The sequence below is a fragment of the Coregonus clupeaformis genome, chromosome 12, assembly GCF_020615455.1.
Source record: "Coregonus clupeaformis isolate EN_2021a chromosome 12, ASM2061545v1, whole genome shotgun sequence".
Classification (NCBI taxonomy): Eukaryota; Metazoa; Chordata; class Actinopteri; order Salmoniformes; family Salmonidae; genus Coregonus; species Coregonus clupeaformis.
The window spans coordinates 30,489,759-30,515,944 of NC_059203.1; the positions used below are offsets into that span (position 1 = coordinate 30,489,759).

Sequence of the window (26,186 nt, forward strand, 5' to 3'; positions counted from 1 at the left end):
GCTGCCTCTCCCTGACAGACTGTCCTTGCCGAGTCAACAAGACTAATCTCGGCTCTGGCCTTGCACAGGGGGGAATGTTAACAAGTGTGGCACGAAGATCAGGGGTGGAGGACACACACGCACATACACACAAGCCCACGCCCACACACACACACACACAGAGTGGTGGGAAAAGTATTCAATTGTCATACTTGTGAAAGTCACTCAGTAAAATAATACTTGAGTGAAAGTCTAAAAGTATCTGGTTTTAAATGCATTTAAGTACAGTGGTGGAAAAAGTACTTGATTGTCATGCTTAAGTAAAAGTACAAACTAAATGCTATACATCATATTCCTTATATTCCACAAACCAGATTGCACAATTTTGCTTTTTTATTTTTTATGCACACACCAAGGCTCAGACATAATTTATAAACGCAGTATTTGTGTTTAGTGAGTCCGCCAGATCAGAGGCAGTAGGGATGACAACGCATTATATTGGGCAGGTTTACGGTTATTCTCATGAATCTTGCACTGGAGGAAGAACTAAGCGATTTTGTCCAGACAGCATCAGATACATGGGTTACATATAGCAAGACAGAGGGGCGCTGTTTCGCTCACTCGGATGCTTTCTCTGGTGAGAAAGCTCCAGCAGAGAGGAAGAGGCGAAGCGAGAGGGCTCACTCTCGCCAAAATCTGTCCATAATAAGCCCAATGTGTTTCTATGGGTATAATATGCAGACCTAAGCTTTTCGCCTGCCTTCCCGCATTTGGGACAATGACTCCCATTGTTAGGGCGGAGACATGAGCATCTCGTCATTATATACAGATCTCTGGTTTCAGTGCACTTGCAAATTGTAAAGGAAAGTTGGCGGTTGCACAGTGCACTGTTCGGATGCTGGCTTCCCTTCCCCTTAAGTAAAATGATGTTTTGCCAAAATTATATAATTACTCCTGTCTAAATAAAATCATTCAAAATCCTACACCAGAGAGCATGATTTAGCCACAGAGGATCATTAGCTTCTTTAAAAAAAATAGCTGAGGATTGTTTCAAATCACAGGTGCGTAGGCCTATGACTATTTTATTGGGAAGCCCGCAATTTGGGCAGTGGGCGTGGCAATAGGCCTAGCAGATTATTCAGTTGCGGCTGTCAGTGAAAAGCATCTAAAATATGTGTAAAGATAATGTGTCTTGAGTATAATTTAAAATGTTGAGACAAGAAGAAGGGGAGGGGTGTGTGGCAAAGATAAGGAGCGTCTCTCCAGAATGTTCTCAGCTGTCTCCCGAAAATTATTGCACATTCATTGTGTGAATTGTTTGACCTTTGATTGTTTCTTTTTTATCAATTCCCCATTACATATGTCACCAGTAGGCCTAGTAAATGTACCATTAATGCATGTATTAATTACAGTAAAACGTTGTTTGCAGAGTTCACAACCTGCTACACTTGTGAGAAACAAGTGTTGGTTTATTTCATAGCCATCATTTATGAACTTTGTCAATTTGTTCATTGTCTTTTGTTTGGAGTGATCGATGTGAGCAATGAGCATGGTTTATCTGTCCTGATACGTTAAGGGAGCGTGCGCCTGAGCACACTTAGAAGGAGGCCTAGGCTGTGCCCGAATGTAGGAGTGCCCATCTGGGGATGTCTGATTTCTGATTGTCTTAACTCACCACGTCCACCGCTAATAAGCTGAGCTTCGCAGTTTTTACATCCATTGCGAATAATAACAGTTCCTCACAGTCGTTGGAAAATCTTTCCAACACTCCCGGCCTTGATAATCACCAGGCCTCGTTGTGAAAGAGCAAAATATCATGATCTGATTATCCCACATAAAACAGCTGTCTGTCCCGAGCTCACTGGGGCGGGAAACTCTGAGGGCCCGAAATAGGCTAGTTGATACAATGTTGCAAGTTAGCTAGTGACAGCTTCGGGCTAGATCCAGTTGATTGATTTGGTAGCTTACAATGTTGCCCTTCACTAGCGATAGCTCAAGTCAAGACAGATAGAAAGGGACACAAATAGAAAGGGGGGCAGACAGGCGGAGTAGAGAAATTAATGCGATTGAAAGAACATTGTCATCAGGATATTTTCTACAGTTTTTATTTGTAGGCTTTAGGCCTATGCATTTTACTTAGTTGGCGATGTAAGTTATATGCGCTAATTTCTTTAGCTGCCATTGGATCACGGTGTATCAATGTGTCCATATGGCAGAGGCTGGTGCTCTTGCATTTGATCTTTTAAATTCAGATTTTTATGATTAACCACTTGACAATGATTTTGAGAAACAAAAACGTTATTATTGAAATGAAACTGTTCCATGAAAAAATGCTCATATAAAAATAATCATAACTGGCACACAGATAGGTAGAAATGGTAGGATAAATTGTAAGCTTCCCCAAGCTTGAAACTCACAAGCCGCCTATGGTCTTTACTCTAACACCCATTAAAACAATTATAACAGGTCCCTTGGAAAAAACGGGCCCGCCTAAAGAAATCACATGCCCATCCAACTGATTCATTCTGCCACCCTGTGTGGCTATGCCAGCTAGTGACCACTGTGCAGAGCTGCCTCCAGGGCAAGATTCATGAGAATAAATGCCAAAGTACTTATATTGAGACATGTAGGTGCGTGAATTTGACCATATTGCTGTCCTGTCTGAGCATTCGAAATGTAACGAGTACTTTTGCGTGTCAGGGAAGATGTATGGGAGTAAAAAGTACATATTTTCTTTAGGAATGTAGTGGAGTAAAGGTTTCCACACTCACTCACTCACTCACTCACTCACTCACTCACTCACTCACTCACTCACTCACTCACTCACTCACTCACTCACTCACTCACTCACTCACTCACACACACACACACACACACACACACACACACACACACACACACACACACACACACTCACTCACTCACTCACTCTCATTGACGGCTAAAGCCTTCACAGTTCTCATGGGATGGCACCATTAATTCTCACAACTCTCTCCAGGAAGCAACTTGTAACACAATAAACTATAATATTCAGCTGGAGATTAAATCGATAGGAACCAATAAGTGTTTCACTCCCAGGGGTGGGGATTTTTGAAGTGATGCACCGTGTACAGACCAAGTCTGTAGGACCATAAACATGTTGTCGACCAGAGTATGTCCATCAAACCAAATTTATGGTGAGAATTTCACTTAGGGACAGTTTCCCTAAACAGATGAACCCTACTCCTGGATTAAAAACCACTCTCATTGGACAATCTCCATTTTAATAATGTTTTAGTCCAGGACTAGACTTAATCTGTGCTCAGGAAAGCGGTCACTAATGTAACACCTCAATTTTATATAAGGGCTTCATTCACTACATTGACATAAACTGAGAGGCCTGTGTTCTCAGGTCTGAATCAGTTCCTGGTTAGAGGGGAATAATGAAAACCAGCAGTGGAGCAAGACCCGGATTTGAGAATGAGGCACTAAGAGAAACAGGGGGGATGGATAGAGGTAGAGGAAAGGGAGCTGGAGAGGTGGAGGAAGAATGAGGGAGAGAGGTGGGAAACAGGAGGGATGGAGAGAGCTAAAGGAAGAGAGAGGGAGAGAAGTAAAAATCCTTCTCCAGCTCATCCACCGATTGTTTCTCTCTTGTCTCCCCAGCTCCATCAATCACAGTTAGAGGACCAGAATAAACAGGGAGGAAGTCATGCAATCCCTCAGTAACTCTCTCTCTCTCTCTCTCTGTCTCTCTGTCTCTCTCTCTCTCTACCCTTTTCTCACACACACTCTACATCTCTTTCTCTCTACCTTTTTACCTCTCTTTCTAAAAATGTTTTCCTCACACGCTCTCTATTTTTCTCTCTCTTCCTCTCCCTCTCTCCTCTCCTCCGCCATTCTCTACTTTTCTCACTCTCACACGGTCACACCTCTCTCTCTCACTCGATATGCTTTCTTCCTCCAACCTTTCCTCCTTGCATGCTCTACTTATTTCCCATCCTCTCTCTCTCTCTCTAGCTGATGCTATTCAAAACTCTCAAACTTGCGTATGCTTAATTCACAACTAAATATGTGTTGCATGAAAAAAAAGAATAAGAGACAAAGCAAACGATTGAGAATTGAGCAATTAACGTGAACATTGGGAGGGGTCAGTGAGAGGATGTGTGTGTGTGCGTGTGTGCGTATTTGTGTCAGTGGAGGCTGGTGGGAGGAGCTATAGGAGGAGGACAGGCTCATTGTAAAGTCTGAAACGGAATGGAGTCAAACAGGGTTTCCATAGGTTTAATGTGTTTGATACCGTTCCATAATCCCATTCCAGCCATTACAATGAGCCCATCCTCCTATAGCTCCTCCCACCAGCCTCCTCTGATGTGTGTGCGCGCTTGTATGGGACAGAGAAGGGTAATAGTGACACTGATGTGGGACAGTCGGCAGCTATGTTTCAAGAAGTGGAGCACTACCTCCTCGACTCTCGCTGTCCGCAGGTTTCACCTGGATAGGCCTGTTCATCTGGAGAGGGAGAGAGAGATTGAGAATAGAGAGGGTAGGAGGGAAATAGAAAGAAAGAAAGAAAGAAAGAAAGAAAGAAAGAAAGAAAGAAAGAAAGAAAGAAAGAAAGAAAGAAAGAAAGAAAGAAAGAAAGAAAGAAAGAAAGGAAGGGAAGACAGAGAAGAGAGATGTTAGGATTGTTTACTCAACATCAAGATATAGCTGCACACCATTTCCTAAATGTCATTGACAGCGTTGGCAAATAAGCAACACTACTTGTAAATATGTTTTGAAATGTAATTGTGTAGGTTGGGAGAGAAGGATATTTGAGATTTGATAGTACAGGAATTTAGAGAGAGGGATGAAGAAGGATGGAGAGAGAGAGGGAGAGGATGTGTGCTTGCATGTTTGGGAGAGTGATGTTGTGCAAGCTCTGTTCAAGTACATTGCAATTCATTTGGATTTGGTATTTGGTCACCTACAAACAAGCAAGATTTCTGGCTCTCACAGACCTGTAACTTCTTCTTTAAGAGGCTCCTCTGTCCTCTATTCGTTACCTGTATTAAGGGCACCTGTTTGAACTTGTTATCAGTATAAAAGACACCTGTCCACAACCTCAAACAGTCACACTCCAAACTCCACTATGGCCAAGACCAAAAAGCTGTCAAAGGACACCATAAACAAAATTGTAGACCTGCACCAGGCTGGGAAGACTGAAACTGCAATAGGTAAGCAGCTTGGTTTGAAGAAATCAACTGTGGGAGCAATTATTAGGAAATGGAAGACATACAAGACCACTGATAATCTCCCTCGATCTGGGGCTCCACGCAAGATCTCACCCCGTGGGGTCAAAATGATCACAAGAACGGTGAGCAAAAATCCCAGAACCACACGGGGGGACCTAGTGAATGACCTGCAGAGACCTGGGACCAAAGTAACAAAGCCTACCATCAGTAACACACTACGCCGCCAGGGACTCAAATCCTGCAGTGCCAGACGTGTCCCCCTGCTTAAGCCAGTACATGTCCAGGCCCGTCTGAAGTTTGCTAGAGTGCATTTGGATGATCCAGAAGAGGATTGGGAGAATGTCATATGGTCAGATGAAACCAAAATATAACTTTTGGGTAAAAACTCAACTCGTCGTGTTTGGAGGACAAAGAATGCTGAGTTGCATCCAAAGAACACCATACCTACTGTGAAGCATGGGGGTGGAAACATCATGCTTTGGGGCTGTTTTTCTGCAAAGGGACCAGGACGACTGATCCGTGTAAAGGAAAGAATGAATGGGGCCATGTATCGTGAGATTTTGAGTGAAAACCTCCTTCCATCAGCAAGGGCATTGAAGATGAAACGTGGCTGGGTCTTTCAGCATGACAATGATCCCAAACACACCGCCCGGGCAACGAAGGAGTGGCTTCGTAAGAAGCATTTCAAGGTCCTGGAGTGGCCTAGCCAGTCTCCAGATCTCAACCCCATAGAAAATCTTTGGAGGGAGTTGGAAGTCCGTGTTGCCCAGCGACAGCCCCAAAACATCACTGCTCTAGAGGAGATCTGCATGGAGGAATGGGCCAAAATACCAGCAACAGTGTGTGAAAACCTTGTGAAGACTTACAGAAAACGTTTGACCTGTGTCATTGCCAACAAAGGGTATATAACAAAGTATTGAGAAACTTTTGTTATTGACCAATTACTTATTTTCCACCATAATTTGCAAATAAATTCATTAAAAATCCTACAATGTGATTTTCTGAATTTTTTTTTCTCATTTTGTCTGTCATAGTTGACGTGTACCTATGATGAAAGTTACAGGCCTCTTTCATCTTTTTAAGTGGGAGAACTTGCACAATTGGTGGCTGACTAAATACCCCACTGTATATAGTTTTGAATTGATCTGACTATGTCTGCCTTTCTGCCTGCCTGCCTACCTGCCTGCCTGCTTGCTTGTCTCTCTCTATCTCTGTCTGTCCATCCCTTCATCTATCTGTCCGTCTATCTGTCTAACTAATCTAGACACCCAGTCTCACCTGCATGTGAGCCCTCTTTACACCCCGCCGGCCCAGGCCGTCCTCCTTCCATTCCTCATCCTTCCTTTACACTCCTCTTTTATATTCCTCCTTCCATTCCCCATCCTTCCTTTACACTCCTCCTTTACACTCTTCATTTCATTCATCCTTTACACACCTCATTTACACTACTCATTTCATTCCTCCCTTACACTCCTCCTTTACAATCCTCCTTCCCTTCCTCTTTTACATTCTTCCTTTACAGTCCTCCTTTACACCCATTATTTCATTCCCCCTTTACACTCCTCTTTTACACTCCTAATTTCATTCCTCCTTTACACCCCTAATTTCCTTCCACCTTTACACTACTCCTTTACACTCCTAATTTCCTTCCTCCTTTACACTAATAATTTCCTTCCTCCTTTACACTCCTCCTTTATACTCCTCCTTTACACTCCTCCTTCCATTCCTCCACTGCCTGTCTGTCAATCCTGGCTGCTTTCCCAACACTCTCTGGCTCAGTAATACATGCAAGCTGCAAAATGCTCGCTGCCAATCAATTTTTAATAATGCCAATCGCCACAGTGCCAGGAGGGAGGGGGGTGTAATAGAGAGTGGGGAGAGGGGGAGTGAGGGTGGGAGAGGGAAGCAGATAAGTTGGGGAAGAGAGAGCAAGAAGGAGAGGGAGATTGAGGAGAGCTGGAAAGATGTGCCACATAGGGGAAAGAGGGAGAGAAGTGTGTGTGTGTGTGTGTGTTGGTGCATGCGTGTTGTCAGGTAGTGTATGAAAGGGTGGTTCTGCAATTCTCCCACTTTGTTGCATTTACAATGTACAGACTAACCAAAACAAAAACACTGTTGAGTGCTACACCGTAATGAATGAAATCCATGGTTAGTGGACTAGGCAGCACTTTGGATGAGATGGAGCTCAATAAAGCCATGTTTGGCTCTAAAGTAAACGACCAGTAAACACAGTAAACTACTAGAGGCTGACAATATTAGGGGAACAATTTGGTATATTACTGTATTTTTACCATCTCTTCCTCAATGTAAAAAGTCCAGGTATGCTAAATCTCTCAATGCACTATAAAACTCATTTGTTTAAGGCCCAGTCACCCTTTCCCCTTCTCTCCCTCCTTTCCTCCCTTTTCATTCATCACCAGTAAATGTTTTTCATGTGTTTTGATGCATTATTTATATCACCCTGGCTGCTGATATTGAGAGAGAGAGGGAGAGAGAGAGGAGTGAAAGAGAAAGGGAGGTGTGGAGAGAGGGATAGACGGAAAGAATGGTGGAGAGACCGAAAGACAGCGAGAGAGAGAGCAAAGAGAGAGAAAAAGGGCTAGAAAGAGTGACAGAGAAAGAAGTGGGACTAACAGAAGTCACAGCTAGATGGTAGCATTGAGCAACATTATGCATCACTCGCAACATTATGCATCACTCACAACAGCCTACTTCTCTCTCTCTCTCTCTCTCTCTCTCTCTCTCTCTCTCTCTCTCTCTCTCTCTCTCTCTCTCTCTCTCTCTCTCTCTCTCTCTCTCTCTCTCTCTCTCTCTCTCTCTCGCTCTCCTCAGACACACACACACACACACACACCAACAAAAACACCTTGCTGGGAGCATGCTCCTCCTACTACACACACAGAGCTCAGCCCATTGTTGCTCCAGTGCTGAAAGTCCAGTCCTGCAGCAGCAGAAGCTCTGTTAGTGTGGCCTTGGAGAACATACGATGTACAATCAGTCCGCTGGTGTTGCACACACACACAGTCTGCTACTACTGCCCTCCATTATGTAATCCAATGACACCGCTCTGCCTCATTCACTGCTGCTATAGTGTCACTGCTAAACAGAAACGCATGCAGTGTGTGTATGTGTGAGAGAGAGTGTGTGTGTTTGGGGGAGGGGGCTGTGCACAGTGTTGTAACACGAGGGTAAGTCATTTCTACAGGAATCTTCGATTTTTGGGCATCACACACACATAAAAACACACACGTCACGGTTTGTGCCATTCAAGATTAGGGAGGATGATTTCTTTTTCATGAGCATGGCCTTATTTCTATTACAGCATATTGGATGACTGTCAGTCATATTCCATTCACCCAGCTCAATGTAACATCGATAGGTTTAGGCTATTACATGATACTCGAATTTGCCCTATATAATACCCATCATGAGGTTGCTACAACCTAGCCAACAAATCAAAGTTTGAGAGACAGGTTGAGAGACAAATAGGAGTAATCAAGGTGACAGACAGTGACACATTCAATACCACCTTGCACACTCTTGCCTGCATCTAGCTGATCTGGGGTGAAAACATTAGTCTAAAACAAAAGTTTCTATTGGATAAATTCAGGTCGGTCTCTCCCTGTTTCGTTCCATTTGCTTCTGTTTAAGAAACGTTTTGCAACAGAATTGGCGGAATGAATACATCCCTGATCACAGCGCACACACAGCCACATACAGCATCATCACTTTGCTTGTTGTATAATTATTTCTCGCATATTTGCGCTCTCCTTCTCTCACCTTTTCCCTTTTGCTGTCTGTGACCTGGATCAAAAACCTCTCCAAGCCAAACCGCTACACAACCTACATCCTTGTCACCATATTAACGTTATAGTCAACAAACTAGAACTAACGCATTAGTAAACCCACAATCTAATCCATGTGTACAATCACACAGTACAGTGTACAGCAAGCAGTTTAACAGTTACACCGGCGGGCCCCGGTGGCAATAAACTAATAAAACCGAAAGCTTACTTCGACTTGGAAAAGTTGCAGTGTTGGATAGCCTTAGTCAGCTAACATAAATAGCATTCCTCTCAGGTTGAGTCAGGTTGTTGAGTAGGCTAAATTAGCTGCATTAGCTTAAAGTAAGTGAAAGGTAAACTAAGAAAAAAAATTACAACTTAATATAGCTAGCTCTCTGCTGCTTGTTCTTAATTGTTTGAAGAAAATAATTTGTTCCAAATATTTCAACTATTGTCTTTCTCGCTCTTTGAGTCAACTACTCAGCACACTTTATGCACTGCAGTGCTAGCTAGCTGAAGCTTGTGCTTTCAGTAAAATATTCATTCACTGATACTTTGATTGGATGGACAAGATGTTAGTTCACACTGCAAGAGCTCTGATAGGTTGGTGGACGTCCTCCGGAAGTCATCATAATTACTCTGTAAGTCTATGGAAGGGGGTGAGAACCATGAGCCTCCTAGGTTTTGTATTGAGGTCAATGTTCCCAGAGGAGGACTGAAGCTATCTATCCTCTGGCTACACCATGGTGCTACCCTAGAGGGTGCTGTTGAAATTACTGTAGACATTCAAATCAAATTCTAATTTTATTGGTCACATACACATATTTGGCAGATGTTATTGCGGGTGTAGCGAAATGATTGTATTTCTAGCTCCAACAGTGCAGTAGTATCTAACAATTCACAACAATACACACATCTAAAAGTAAAAGAATGGAATTAAGAAATATATAAATATTAGGACGAGCAATGTCGGAGTGACATTGACTAAAATACAATGGAATAGAATACAGTAAATACATATGAGATGAGTAAAGCAGTATGTAAACATCATTAAAGTGACTAGTGTTCCATTATTAAAGTGGCCATTGATTCCATGTCTATGTATATAGGGCAGCAGCCTCTAAGGTGCAGGGTTGAGTAACCGGGTGGTAGCCGGCTAGTGATGGCTATTTAACAGTCTGATGGCCTTGAGATAGAAGCTGTTTTTCAGTCTCTCGGTCCCAGCTTTGATGCACCTGTACTGACCTCGCCTTCTGGATGATAGCGGGATGAACAGGCCGTGGCAAGGGTGGTTGATGTCCTTGATGATCTTTTTAGCCTTCCTGTGACATCGGGTGCTGTAGGTGTCCTGGAAGTCAGGCAGTGTGCCCCCGGTGATGTGTTGGGCAGACTGCACCACCCTCTGGAGAGCCCTGCGGTTGCGGGCGGTGCAGTTGCTGTACCAAACGGTGATACAGCCCGACAGATTGTTGTTTTCTAACTACCATCTGTGACAGGACTGTAAATTAAAGTGTTAACAATTCTCATTTCCTCTCACACCCCTCCTCACGGTAGTAAGACAGGGCAAGTCATTTTCTTTCACATCTCGTACCTATGGGAGAGGAGAGAACAATTCTCCAAGGCCTAGTTGTTTGGCCACGGATTGTGTAGCAAGTCAGTCACAGGGGAGGAAGCAAAACAAATGCTAATGAATCAGCACAGTCTGTGCTTCTCTTGCCAGCCGGCTACTCAAACTGGGATATGGTCGTACGCTGCATCACTGTAAAGAAGCTGTGCTGTTCAGGGTACAGGCCTACACACACAAACACACACACTTTATAATTCTGTTTTTTAGCATTCAGGTTTCCCCCTGATCAATTAAAAAAACCGACCCATGCTCATTTTATTTTTCTTAAAGGCCCAGTGCAGTCAAAAACGTGATTTTCCTGTGTTTTAGGTTGGAATAATATTGTGAAATTGTGCAAATGATGATAATGCCCTTTTAGTGTAAGAGCTGTTTGAAAAGACCACCTGAAATTTCAGGCTGTTTTGGTGGGATGGAGTTTTGACCTGCCTGGTGACATCACCAGGTGGTAAATTCATTAACAGACCAATAATAAAGAGAGTTTAAAAACCTCTCTGCTAATAACAGACCACTCCCAGACAGTCCTAGGAAAATTATTTATTTTTGACTGTTATAATTGAAAACAATCATAGTAAGGTACTTAATTGTTATCACGAAATGATTTGATATTGCGATAAAAACGTCTGCATTGTACCTTTAAATTATTTAGAGTTCACAACCTGCAATCTTTCACAATTAATTTATTTGACTGTGCCTCCCCTAGAATATATTAATCTTAAAGGGACTCACACGAAATAGCACTGGGTGTCAAGGCACATCTCAAGCAATCACGTCTTCTGTGGCTGATTTCTCTTTCTCTCCATCAGCTACGTGTTCAGCAGGTTACAGACTAATCTTCACTCCTCTTCTTTCAACTGTTTCACACCAATCTATCTCTTGTCCTGTTTATGGCTGCTCTCTTTCTCTTCAAGTTACAGTTTGTCGATAGTTTAAGCATCCATAGACCATTTACAGGGGACTATCCAAATAAATTGTGACTGAACAAAAATATATGTTTTTTTAAATATACAGTACATTTGCCTTATTTTTGTCTGTCTGCCAAAAATGCATCAGAGTTTGTGACAACAGCAGTTCAATTAGCCCTCAAACACATTTGATATGCAGCCAGTATCGTATTACAGTTAGATAATAATAGAACGTACAGATGTGTTGTTTGATGAGAATAACTCTGCAACACGCATGGATGCACGCACGCAAGCTGTTGATATCTCATATGTAATATATGATCTGATGAAACACACAAGCACATGAACACACACACAGATCGCTATATAATTAGATATACATTATGCAGGCAATCAACAGCCTCTAACGTTTACATGGTGATTATAGCAGACACTATAAAAAGAGAGGTTCTATATAAGAAAGGCAGAAGGTGGTGGAGAGGGAGAGAATGAGAGTGAGAAGGAGAAGGAGAGGGAGGAGCAGAAGGAGAGGGAAGAGGAGAGGGAGAGGATGAGGAGAGTGAGGAGGAGGAGAGGGAGAAGGAGGAAAAGGAGAAGGAGAGGGAGAAGGAGAGGGAGGAGGAGAAGGAGAGGGAGGAGCAGAAGGAGAGGGAGGAGGGGAAGAGGGGGAAGGAGGAGAGGGAGGAGGAGAAGGAGAAGGGAGGAGCAGAAGGAGAGGGAGGAGGAGAGGGAGAGGATGAGGAGAGGGAGGAGGAGGAGAGGGAGAAGGAGAAGGAGAGGGAGGAGGAGAGGGAGAAGGAGGAGAAGGAGAGGGAGGAGGAGAGGGAGGAGAAGAAGGAGAGGGAGGAGGAGAAGGAGACCGAGGAGAGGGAGAGGGAGAAGGAGTAGGAGAAGTCGAGGGAGGATGAGGAGAGGGTGGAGGAGGAGAGGGAGAAGGAGGAGAAGGAGAAGGAGAGGGAGGAGGAGAGGGAGGAGGAGAGGGAGGGGAGCAGGAGAGGGAGGGGAGGAGGAGAGGGAGAAGAAGGAGAAGGAGAGGGAGGAGGAGAGGGAGAGGGAGGAGGAGGAGGAGGAGGAGGAGAGGGAGAAGGAGGAGAAGGAGGAGGAGAGGGAGGAGGAGAGGGAGAGGGAGAAGGAGAGGGAGAGGGAGAAGGAGAGGGAGGAGCAGAAGGAGAGGGAGGAGCAGAGGGAGAGGATGAGGAGAGGGTGGATGAGGAGAGGGAGGAGGAGGAGGAGAGGGAGAAGGAGGAGAAGGAGAAGGAGAGGGAGGAGCAGAAGGAGAGGGAGGAGGAGAGGGAGAGGATGAGGAGAGGGAGGATGAGGAGAGGGAGGAGGAGGAGAGGGAGAAGGAGGAGAAGGAGAAGGAGAGGGAGGAGGAGAGGGGGGAGGAGGAGAGGGAGAGGGAGGAGGAGGAGGAGGATGAGGAGGAGGAGAGGGAGGAAGAGAAGGAGAAGGAGAAGGAGGAGGAGAAGGAGGCCGAGGAGAGGGAGAGGGAGTAGGAGAAGGAGAAGGAGAGGGAGGAGGAGGAGAGAGAGGAGGAGGAGAGGGAGGAGGAGAAGGAGAGCAGACAGAGAATAAGACAGAAAGGAAATTGGTGGGAGAAAAGATAAGGGCAAAAAGAGGTGTTTATGTGCACGTGTGCCAGTGTGTGTTTGAGAGAGAAAGAGAGGAAGAGGGTGTTGAGTATTTCCAGAGCCTCTTTCTAAACTCACTGCAACAGAATGCATAGGCTTTGCAGCGTAGATTAGGTGGCACGAGAAAGCCATAAATTCTCCTTTCTTTCCCCAGAAGTGGACATAAATCAAACCACGGCAGCAGCAGCGTGCCATAACTAGATTTGCTTTTACTTATCTAATGAATAAGAAATGAAAAACAAGTTCAAAAGCTGTCAAATTTGGAACTTGGCAAAATCTTTATCTAGTGGTCACTGAGGTAGAGAGATTTTCTCCGTCTCTCGCTCTCTCTCTCACACACATAGATGCACATACACTCTCTCTCTCTCTCTCTCTCTCTCTCTCTCGCTCTCTCTCTCACACATAGATGCACATACACACACTCTCTCTCTCTCTCTCTCTCTCTCTCTCTCTCTCTCTCTCTCTCTCTCTCTCTCTCTCTCTCTGTCTCCTCTCTGTGGCAGTGTGAGGAGCAGTACAAGGGCAGGGTGACTGACAGCCCATTACCACACCCTCCACTCGCTCACTCTAACATCCAGAGAGAGAAACAAGTGTGTGTGTGTGTGTGGGGGGGGCAATAGTGTGTGGGCGGCAGGTAGCCTAGCGGTTAAGAGCGTTGGGCCAGTAACCGAAAGGTAGCTGGTTCAAATCCCAAAGCCGAATAGGTGAAAAATATGATTATGTGCCCTTGAGCAAGGCACTTAACCCAAATTGTTCCTGTAAGTCGCTCTGGATAAGAGCGTCTGCTAAATGACCAAAATGTAAATGTATGTAATAGCAAAACAGGTATTATGCAGGTTTTTGGGATCCTGGATGCTGAGTTATTCACCACAATCCCCGGGTAATGGCTTTTAATAATTCCATTTGAATTATCAATGCGCATCCACTGTCCCACAGGCAATTTATAAACTGAATCTACCAGTGAGGTGCCACCCATGTCAATAATGACAGAGTAGCGCCTGCAAGAGTTATGTAATGTTCAACCTCCATCTTTCTCTAAACTCCCTGCCCTTGGTCCCTCAGCACCTCGGGAGAGTTGGGGGATGCATAGTCCAATACTGTAGACTGACTGTTATCTTTCTCTCTCTCTCTCTCTCTCTCTCTCTCTCTCTCTCTCTCTCTCTCTCTCTCTCTCTCTCTCTCTCTCTCTCTCTCTCTCTCTCTCTCTCTCTCTCTCTCTCTCTCTCTCTTCTCTTTTGCTCTCTCTCTCTCTTTTTTTTCTATCTCCCTCTTCGTCTCTCTCTCTCCTGATCTCTCCCCCCCCAACCCCCTTCCTCCAGTCCTGGAGACAGAATGCTGAAGTGTTACTTTCAGCAGATCTGAGGCCTAGGACCGTAGGGACAATCTACTGCTGTAAGTAATCACTATAGCAGGGAACTTCCTTCTCTCTGGCTGGAGTAAACACAAACATGCATGGATACACACATGCACACACACGTACACACAGTCATGATTAAGTGTGTGAACACACGCAAGAGTATGAAATAAAGTGATCACACAAACAGACACACATGATAATACACTTCTCAAACTTCTCACTAAAACCAAACATCCTGAGACATACACAAACACTTGCACACAGACAGCCCAGACACAGACTCATCCCTCCTGACTGCTCTCACCCTTCTCTCCCTCCCTGGCTGATTTAATACAGAACATGGAGGAAGAGAGTGTCATACTGCCAAATCTGCCTGTAAGGTTTTAGCTAAGAAACAACAGTGATTCTTTCAGTAAGCCATCTCCATCCGCTCAAACTTCAGACGAGAACTATAGGTGAGAAATCTCCCTCTCCCACACATCAAACACTCTCATTACCATAACTACTTTGCAATTGAATTACTGTAATTTAGACTGTGTTGAAACCAACTCACAGACACTCTTTAAAAGTGTAGAACTTTTTGGTTCCCTTGAAAAAGGTACACACACACACACACACACACACACACAGACTCCTACAAACACAGGATGAGTACATCTGTCAATCACACTACACTCCTCTATCTCTCATCTCCTCTTTTTCCACGTTCACACATTCCTGCCTTTATTCAATTCCACCGCTTCAGCTATTCACCCTTCTAACAACGGGGCTCCTTAATGAGCAGCCCGCCACTGTCTTCTCAGTCCCACAGAAGAATGATTAGAATCATTTTAAAACTTCAATCATTCCAAACGCAATTCCCGAGACAAAGAACGAGAAAGAAAGGAAACAGAGGAGGACGCTGGCACCGCTGAAATTAAACCGGCGGCTCCTAATTTGCCCTTTGAACAAAGCTGAAATATGTCTCCCCCTTGGGAAGGATATAACGTTAGCAGGCCCACCACCACTTTCCTCCCTGCACCTTCATTTACTAAATTTACTTGAGCTTTGTTTGTGGATACCTTCGGAGGACGTGGCGAGGCCAGCCAAAGAAAGGAAAGGAAAACGGAGCGGCGGCAGCTAACCCTCCAGAAGGAGGAGACGGATTGTCTTCACTATTAATGGAGAGGAAATGATCTTAGTGTGCGTCCAAAATATCACCCAATTCTCTATATAGTGTACTACGTTTTACCAATGCTCATAGGACCCTTAAATTACATCCGTCAATATCTCTACAACATCTAGCATGTCTACAGAGGGAGGGAACTTTATCAGAACGCAAAGCTCCAGGGTTGGTCCGGTCCGGTGCATTTATAATGAACCATGGGAAAAGTCAGGGGTCTAACCTTCTTTCACTCTGAAGTAAACTACCAATTCCAAAATGTTAGACATTCTTGCATTCCCTCCTCTGAACTACCGACTTACTTCCATTGGAAATACTAACAGATACATAGAAAAGTCAGATAATAAACATTATTTTCTGTTAAAGGCGGTTATACTGTAAGACTTTTGGAGTAAGTATATCAAAATAATCAAAATCTCCTCCATTGTTTGGTACCCTGTGTGAGGATGACTTACATAGCTGGTGCCCAGTGTGAGGATGACTTACATAGCTGGTGCCCAGTGTGAGGATGACTTACATAGCTGGTGCCCAGTGTGAGGATGACTTACATAGCTGGTGCCCAGTGTGAGGATGACTTACATAGCTGGTGCCCAGTGTGAGGATTCTCTATCGTAAGGTGCTTTAGGAGGACGTAGTAGAACTTCTCCTTGAGTAATAATCTCATTGCCTGCATCCCAAATGACACAAATTTACTTATTTTGTGCGTTATTTTTGTCAAAAAAAGTGCACTAAATGGACTAAAGTGCCATTTGGGAACCAGACATAATCTCATTATTCGGCATACATTTTTGTTGAGCTACTGTTACTATTTCATACTCTATGAATAAGTTAAATCAGTTATAAAGGTAGTTGGATTTATTTTCAGGTATTGTATTATTCTTATACAGTGGGGGAAAAAAGTATTTAGTCAGCCACCAATTGTGCAAGTTCTCCCACTTAAAAAGATGAGAGAGGCCTGTAATTTTCATCATAGGTACACGTCAACTATGACAGACAAATTGAGAAAAAAAAATCCAGAAAATCACATTGTAGGATTTTTTATGAATTTATTTGCAAATTATGGTGGAAAATAAGTATTTGGTCACCTACAAACAAGCAAGAATTCTGGCTCTCACAGACCTGTAACTTCTTCTTTAAGAGGCTCCTCTGTCCTCCACTCGTTACCTGTATTAATGGCACCTGTTTGAACTTGTTATCAGTATAAAAGACACCTGTCCACAACCTCAAACAGTCACACTCCAAACTCCACTATGGCCAAGACTAAAGAGCTGTCAAAGGACACCAGAAACAAAATTGTAGACCTGCACCAGGCTGGGAAGACTGAATCTGCAATAGGTAAGCAGCTTGGTTTGAAGAAATCAACTGTGGGAGCAATTATTAGGAAATGGAAGACATACAAGACCACTGATAATCTCCCTCGATCTGGGGCTCCACGCAAGATCTCACCCCGTGGGGTCAAAATGATCACAAGAACGGTGAGCAAAAATCCCGGAACCACACGGGGGACCTAGTGAATGACCTGCAGAGAGCTGGGACCAAAGTAACAAAGCCTACCATCAGTAACACACTACGCCGCCAGGGACTCAAATCCTGCAGTGCCAGACGTGTCCCCCTGCTTAAGCCAGTACATGTCCAGGCCTGTCTGAAGTTTGCTAGAGTGCATTTGGATGATCCAGAAGAGGATTGGGAGAATGTCATATGGTCAGATGAAACCAAAATATAACTTTTTGGTAAAAACTCAACTCGTCGTGTTTGGAGGACAAAGAATGCTGAGTTGCATCCAAAGAACACCATACCTACTGTGAAGCATGGGGGTGGAAACATCATGCTTTGGGGCTGTTTTTTTGTAAAGGGACCAGGACGACTGATCCGTGTAAAGGAAAGAATGAATGGGGCCATGTATCGTGAGATTTTGAGTGAAAACCTCCTTCCATCAGCAAGGTCATTGAAGATGAAACGTGGCTGGGTCTTTCAGCATGACAATGATCCCAAACACACCGCCCGGGCAACGAAGGAGTGGCTTCGTAAGAAGCATTTCAAGGTCCTGGAGTGGCCTAGCCAGTCTCCAGATCTCAACTCCATAGAAAATCTTTGGAGGGAGTTGAAAGTCCGTGTTGCCCAGCGACAGCCCCAAAACATCACTGCTCTAGAGGAGATCTGCATGGAGGAATGGGCCAAAATACCAGCAACAGTTTGTGAAAACCTTGTGAAGACTTACAGAAAACGTTTGACCTGTGTCATTGCCAACAAAGGGTATATAACAAAGTATTGAGAAACTTTAGTTATTGACCAAATACTTATTTTCCACCATAATTTGCAAATAAATTCATTAAAAATCCTACAATGTGATTTTCTGGAAAATAAATTCTCATTTTGTCTGTCATAGTTGACGTGTACCTATGATGAAAATTACAGGCCTCTCTCATCTTTTTAAGTGGGAGAACTTGCACAATTGGTGGCTGACTAAATACTTATTTTCCCCACTGTAACTAACAGTAAGTAAGAAGTCAGGTTCTTTAAATTAAGTGCATCCATATTTGTTGCTTTATACAGTATCTAACCTAACCATGTATCTGACTTAAGGCCAACGGAACATTTTCTCTGGATTTCTCTCCCAGACCCAGGCTGCGTCCTAAAGGGCCCATAGGACTCTGGTCAAAAGTAGTGCACTACATAGGGAATAGGGTGCCATTTTGGACACAATCCCAGTCTCTTCCTTCTGGCCTTTTGGTGGCCCATGGGACTGGCCTGTCAGACTCAGAGAATGTCCTGCTGGGGCTGCTTCTCAGCTGGGTTTTTCCAGCTTTCTCCCTGGGGGTCCCGCACATCACTTACCCAGTGAAACAAAAATCAATGGCTTAATGATCCAAATGGTTAATAGAATGAAAAAAGAAGCCCTAAAACAACAAAATGTATTTTGACAGGGACCACGCTGTCCTGGGCCACAGTGTGAGTGGTGGGTGTGTGGGACTGTGTTAAGTGTATGTGGGAGAGAGTGTGAGTTCACCCTGGCTTAGTGGCGCAAAACATATTGATTTATCGATTGCCTGTTTCACCCACACGCCTCTCTCTCTCTTTTTCTCTCTTGCTCTTTCTCCGTGCCTGCTGTACAGGCTCATGGGACTTGAGACTGTAGTGGGGATTGGCAAGGCAAGGGAAGGCGGGGGAAGGCGAGGGAAGGGGGAGCGGAATGGCCCATCTCCCAGTTGACTCACAAGCCTTTTAATCAAATCAAATCAAATCAAATCAAATTTTATTGGTCACATGCGCCGAATACAACAGGTGCAGACATTACAGTGAAATGCTTACTTACAGCCCTTAACCAACAGTGCATTTATTTTAAACAAAAAAGTAAGAATAAAACAACAACAAAAAAGTGTTGAGAAAAAAAGAGCAGAAGTAAAATAAAGTGACAGTAGGGAGGCTATATATACAGTAAAATAAAGTGACAGTAGGGAGGCTATATATACAGGGGGGTACCGTTGCATAGTCAATGTGCGGGGGCACCGGCTAGTTGAGGTAGTTGAGGTAATATGTACATGTGGGTAGAGTTAAAGTGACTATGCATAAATACTTAACAGAGTAGCAGCAGCGTAAAAGGATGGGGTGGGGGGCAGTGCAAATAGTCCGGGTAGCCATGATTAGCTGTTCAGGAGTCTTATGGCTTGGGGGTAGAAGCTGTTGAGAAGTCTTTTGGACCTAGACTTGGCACTCCGGTACCGCTTGCCGTGCGGTAGCAGAGAGAACAGTCTATGACTAGGGTGGCTGGAGTCTTTGACAATTTTGAGAGCCTTCCTCTGACACCGCCTGGTATAGAGGTCCTGGATGGCAGGGAGCTTTGCCCCAGTGATGTACTTTTAACCAAGGCCCCTAGATATAACAAAGTGTAAATGACCTCCATCAAGACCTGAGACGTGTTCATCTGTGATCCTTAAGATACTTTGACAACATCAAACCCACGATGAGAATCTGCTCTCGACGCAACCAAAACATGGTGTCATCATTGATTTGTCCCCTAGGTTGATTATGATTCATACCAGCACATCCAATGTTACCACACTGTCCTCAACCCAGTGTCTTCATAAATTATAAAGGGAGTGAAATACGAGCCCCATTTGAAAGCACTTCATCTCGCCCTCCCTCGGTGACTCAACACATGTAACATTTGGTTCAGCTTTGTCCCTTTTAGAGGGGGAGGTGAACATGCACGAGAAACAAAACAACATTGAATCGCAGACAGAAATAATCACTGAGCGAAAAGAGAAATCTGCCAGGACAGAAACTGCAAAGTCAATGAGAGGTGGAGTGGGCCTTCCATGCAACCCCGGTTGTCATGACGACTTGTTATCCCGAGCGCTCTCCCCGAGGCAGCGGAATCAGGAGGGGAGGGCAACGGGAACCGAACGCTATTCTTAAAAACACAGCAACAGGCAAATTAAATTACAGACCCAGGGAGAGCCACGCCTAATCAAATAAAGCAGGGGGCCTGTCGGAAGCCTGCCAGTCGCCTGCAACAGCACACCCAGGAACTGAGCTCTGTTCATCCCTCATGGGACACTGAAGGACCCCTAACCTTGGGGAGGGGGTCAAGGGAGGTGGGAGAATGCTAACACCAACAATGGTAATGAGAAAGGTTATAGTTGTCTATTTCACATCAGACATGCCATGCATATAAACACTAAAATGCAGTTCAACAATGAGCAGAAAGAAATTCAGTTGTAAAAGGTAAGCCAGTCTAAGCAATTGACTTCAGCAGTGTCCCATAGGGCTCTGGTCAGATGTAGTGCACTATATAGGGAATAGGGTGCCATTTGTTATGAATCCAGTGTAGTGAAGGTGTTCCAGTGTAATGGAGGTGTTCGGTGTGCTAAACGACTGACTCCAGATCAGTTTGTTCACAGTATAGCGGAGGTGTTTATGCTAAGTGACTGACTTTAGTTGAGTCTCTTCATCTCCTCTGGGGGTTAAGGAGGCCGTCTGATTGGGTCTTGGCATGGTGTGACGCTAACACCAGCCAACTCTCTTACAAATTAGAGGACCTCTGATTACGTTGACACCAGCCAAATTTCACTGATTCAAATCACAATGCTCTAAAACTTTGCGACACTAGCATGGTTCCACTCAAGTACACCCACTTCAAATCACTTGAAAAGACAAGAGTGTAAAAGTAGCTAAAGCAACAGTATTACTATGGTAGAACTATACAAACTATACAACTCAAAACTTAACTCAATTATCCTATCTGTTTCTCTGTAGCTCAGTTGGTAGAGCATGGTGCTTGCAATGTCAGGATAGTGGGCACAAAATTATGTGGACACCTGCTTGTCGAACATCTCCTTCCAAAATCATGGGCATTAATATGGAGTTGGTCCCCCTTTGCTTCTATAACAGCCTCCACTCTTCTGTGAAGGCTTTCCACTAGATGTTGGAACATTGCTGCGGGGACTTGCTTCCATTCAGCCACAAGAGCATTAGTGAGGTAGGGCACTGATGTTGGGCGATTAGGCCTGGTTCGCAGTCTGCGTTCCAATTCATCCCAAAGGTGTTCAATGGGGTTGAGGTCAGGGCTCTTTGCAGGGCAGGCAAATTCTTCCACACCGATCTCGACAAACCATTTTTGTAGGGACCTTGCTTTGTGCACGGGGGCATTGTCATGCTGAAACAGGAAAGGGCCTTCCCCAAACTGTTGCCACAAAGTTGGAAGCACAGAATCGTCCAGAATGTCATTGTATGCTGTAGGGTTAATATTTCCCTTCACTGGAACTAAGGGGCCTGGCCCGAACCATGAAAAACAGCCCCAGACCATTATTCCTCCTCCACCAAACTTTACAGTTGGCACTATGCATTGGGGCAGGTAGCGTTCTCCTGGCATCCACCAAACCCAGATTCGTCCATCGGACTTCCAGATGGTGAAGCGTGATTCATCACTCCAGAGAACAGATTCGTTTGTCGGGCTGCCAGATGGTGAAGCGTGATTCATCACTCCAGAGAACACGTTTACACAGTTCTTGTGTTGACGTTGCTTCCTGAGGCAGTTTGGAACTCGGTAGTGAGTGTTGCAACTGAGGATAGACGATTTTTACATGCTACGCGCTTTAGCACTTGGCGGTTCCATTCTGTGAGCTTGTGTGGCCTACCACGAGCTGAGTCGTTGTTGCTCCTAGACGTTTCCACTTCACAATAACAGCACTTACAGTTAACTGGGGCAGCTCTAGCAGGGCAGAAATTTGACAAACTGACTTGGAAAGGTGGCATCCTATGACGGTGCCACATTGAAAGTAACTGTAAGGCCATTCACTGTAAGGCCATTCTACTGCCAATGTTTGTCTATGGAGATTGCATGGCTGTGTGCTCGATTTTTTACACCTGTCAGCAATGGGTGTGGCTGAAATAGCCAAATCCACTAATTTGAAGGGGTGTCCACATACCTTTGGCCATGTAGTGTATGTCAAACGATATAATCTAACCCTATTATGTTGCATGCAAATGGAATGAAGGCTAGCCCTGCCTAGCTTGTTATTTGGCTATACTGCTGCATCTGTCATGACTGTGTCAGATATGTTCACATAGCCAGACATTCTTTAAAATGTCTGCTTATGACAACTTGAGCTAGGTTGTGTCAACCTCAAACAGCTTTATGACAAAGGGTTCAAGTGAACTAAAACTTTGGCTAGCTACCACACAGCACACTTTTGTCTTGTTAGCTTGTGAGAGAATAAAACCTTTAGCTGGATAATGGAAGAACACAGTGAACTTGAACTCTGTTGCCTTTTTACAGAGTTTCCTGATCTGAGGAAGGACAGGTGTTGAATTATATTATTTTACCTGGCATTCTGAATATCATTTCATGGAGGAACTGTAATTAAGATTCTGGTGGAATATCTGCATTCCAAATGGCACGATATTCCCTTTATAGTGCACTACTGTTGACCAGGGCCAATAGGAGGAACTCAGAGGAGAGATAGCAAATAGCAGAGAGAACAGAGAGCGCAGTTCACAGAGAGAACAGGATGACACCAGATGATATGCATCTTAATAATGGAGAAAGAGAGGGAAATGGAGAAATGGTTTTCATTTTCTGAGATAAAAGAGAAACACTGTCACAAGCTTTAAAACTTGGTAACAATGCACTGACCTGAATACTCTTTCATATGGCTTAATAAGCAGCCATATGATAGAATGATTATGTTTGATTTTAAGTCCCTGTTGCCCAGGTAACAGCTAGGGAAACAGATTCTTCCTGGTACTTACTTTAATACTTCAATAGTTCATTTATAGCTACCTGGAGCCAAACAATACACAATGGTGCTTGTTTTATGAATGAAATTTTATATTTTACAGTCCTATCAGCTTCAAAATTAAAAAGAGGCCTATAATAACCCATATAAGTGTGTCATATGGCATGAGATCCTTATATTCCTTGCAACAGCCTTGGCTATATTTTCTTGGACCTGATGGGCAAAGCTAGTGGCTGCTTCCCAAATGGCACCCTATTCCCTATATAGTGCACTACTTTTGACCATAGTGAGCTACCTTTGACCAGTCTGGTCAAAAGTAGTGCACTATATAGGGAATAGGGTGCCATTTGAGATGCACACAATGGCTACAATGGAGACTAAGCTGCCAAACAGCTCTCGTAACATTTCATCCAGATGAGATGAGCAGGTTCTCTTGGAAACCTGCCTGGACATATAGTGTAAGCATGTGAGGTCTATGTGCCAACAAATATGAGAGCAGAGAGACCAAAGTGTCCTTGATGATGACAACAATGTATACAGGACTACAGGCAGGAAGCTATGATAGGTATGATAGCACATGGCACTCTGCTACCCTACATCCCTTTTCTCACTAGTTGGTCGATAGATTATCTATCCCACTTCACTATACAAGGCAGTTAGAGAAGGACTTGCCTGTGCCCTCTACCCTTTCCACTCTATTTCCCCTTCCTAACAAAGGCACCTCCCTGGCCCTGCCTCACTCTCTGGGGGCCATTCAAGGATTCTAGGACCTGCCCCGCCCCACTCTAAAGGGTAATTTTAGTATGCCTGCCCCCCCTCGGCTAGTTTTCCCCTCCTGCTGATAAGTAGGGGTAATTAATGGCTGGCCTTGGCCTTGGCTCTTTGGTTCTGGCTGGGGGGAGGAGGGCTGATAGCCTGGGCCTCTCTCTCCCTGTCTCTCCTTTCCCCTCTCTCTCTCTCCTTTCCTCTCTCTCTCTCTCTCTCTCTCTCTCTCTCTCTCTCTCTCTCTCTCTCTCTCTCTCTCTCTCTCTCTCTCTCTCTCTCTCTCTCTCTCCCTCTCTTCTCTTCTCTTCTTCTCTTCTCTTCTCTTCTCTTCTCTTCTCTTCTCTTCTCTTCTCTTCTCTTCTCTTCTCTTCTCTTCTCTCTCCTCTCCTCCTCTTTCAACAGAGACACAGACCCTCTTCATTACACATGCCTCTGAGGGACGGGAGGAAGAACCACACACTGAGGGAGCAGGGGAGGAGGGGGGAGTGGAGGGGAAATCATGGAGAGGGGGAGGGAGAGAGGTACAGTGAGAGATAGAGGGAGGGAGGGAGGGGGAAGGGGGGCATAGGGTTACTATAGTACCACATGTAAAAAATAATAGCAAAGTAGTACCCACGAGAAACCAATAAAATAGCAAAGGCGCCCGACTGGACGACTGGATGTGATCAGCAATATCTTCTCCCTCACTTCACCACTCTGTGATCAAAAATGTCTATGGCTATACAATGACTATTTACAGACTTAGCAACTGGCCACCCTCAAGAACACACTCTGTAAACTGTGACTCATGACTCAATATCTATGCTTAGTACCTTAGTACCTTAGTCTAAAACCCACTCGTCTTCCCTTACCTAAGTTATTGATGTGATATATGGACACAACCAATTACAACAGATGCTAAAATATAATGTGCATGAAACATCCAGACAAAAAAGCTCAATAAAATATGTTTCTTTATTACCAGAAATAGTCACATTTTCAGAATTAAAACCATTGTCCGAGTGCTTCTCCCCAACATGTAAATAAAGAGCTGAGTTGGAGCCGTGTTACAACATACAAAGAACAGCAATCTCATAACATTGGTCTGGGGTGGTCTAGCGGTTAGGGCCGCTGCCTTCAGAGCACATAAACCGTGTTGGCATGGGTTCAAATCTGGCCCACGCCCTTCTAACACAAACCCTTTTCCAACTTTCCTGTCTCTATCCAATGAAGAAAAATAATGAATCAACAGCAGCCCAACGGAGGACAGTGCTAGCCATGTATGGCTAATTAGAAGGATTTAGTGTTGTGCATAATAAAGCTATACTAATAACTACACAATTATGAATCTGTAATATCATTATGAAGACACAGTGTCACTGTGGTAATGACATGCAATTAGAGCATAATTGTTATCACCAGGATCATAGCATCAATAATTCAACATGGCCACATCTCAGCCCAGTTGCAGAGTGAGGATGACTTCTAGCCAGGAAAAAGAGAGGCTAAAGAAGATGGCTGGCTCTATCCGGCGCCCAAATGGTGATGGCTGATGCCATATAATTGGGCTGCCCAGCAAATATATAATTAAATATATTATTTGGGGAGCTAAGAATGTTCCAAGAACAAATGCAAAAATTCGAGCACTTTTTCTGTCTTATCTCAACGCTCGGGCACGCTACCCAAGCTCCGCCCCTGTGCCTTCTTCTCCAAGAAGCTCAGCCCGGCGGAGCAGAACTACGACGTTGGTAATCGGGAGCTGTTGGCTGTTGTCAGAGCCCTGACCGTGTGGAGGCACTGGCTCGAGGGGGCGAAACACCCTTTCCTCGTCTGGACTGACCACCGTGACCTGGAGTACATCCGGGCAGCGAGGAGGCTGAACCTTCACCAGGCCAGGTGGGCCCTGTTCTTCACCCGGTTTGATTTTACACTGTCCTGCATACCGGGTACAAAGAACGTGAAGGCAGACGCACTGTCACGGCTGTACAACACAGAGGAGAGGCCCATAGACAACACCCCCATACTCCCGGCTTCCTGCATTGTGGCGCCGGTAGTATGGGCGGTGGATGCGGACATAGAGTGGCCGTTACGCACAGAGCCATCTCCACCTCAGTGCTCAGCTGGGCTGCGGTACGTGCCGTCTCTTGTCCGTGACCGTTTGATCTATTAGGCACACACGTCCCCCTCCTCTGGTCACCCAGGTATTGGCCGTACAGTGCGCTGCCTGACTGGAAAGTACTGGTGGCCTACCTTGGCTAAGGACGTGTGGGTGTATGTCTCCTCCTGCTCGGTGTGCGCCCAGAGTAAGGCACCTAGGCACCTCCCAGCGGGTAAATTACATCCTTTACCAGTTCCACAACGGCCATGGTCCCACTTGTGTATTGACTTTCTCACCGATCTCCCCCTCTCTCAGGGTAACACCACCATCCTGGTCGTTGTGGACCAATTTTCGAAAGCCTGCCGCCTCCTTCCTCTGCCCGGTCTGCCCACGGCCCTGCAGACTGCGGAGGCCCTGTTTACGTACGTCTTCCGGCACTATGGGGTG

General features: G+C 44.8%; 1 protein-coding gene across 9 annotated transcripts in view; it reads right to left on the minus strand.

Moving 5' to 3' along the window:
* LOC121578194 (CUGBP Elav-like family member 4) overlaps positions 1–26,186 on the minus strand; it is a 155,843-nt gene that overhangs the window by 32,070 nt on the left and 97,587 nt on the right. For all 9 annotated transcript variants that reach the window (XM_041892387.1, XM_041892384.1, XM_041892380.1 and 6 more), the window contains exon 3: positions 4,422–4,470. In XM_041892387.1, coding sequence (XP_041748321.1) covers positions 4,422–4,470 — 49 coding nt within the window. The remainder of the gene's footprint in view (positions 1–4,421; positions 4,471–26,186) is intronic.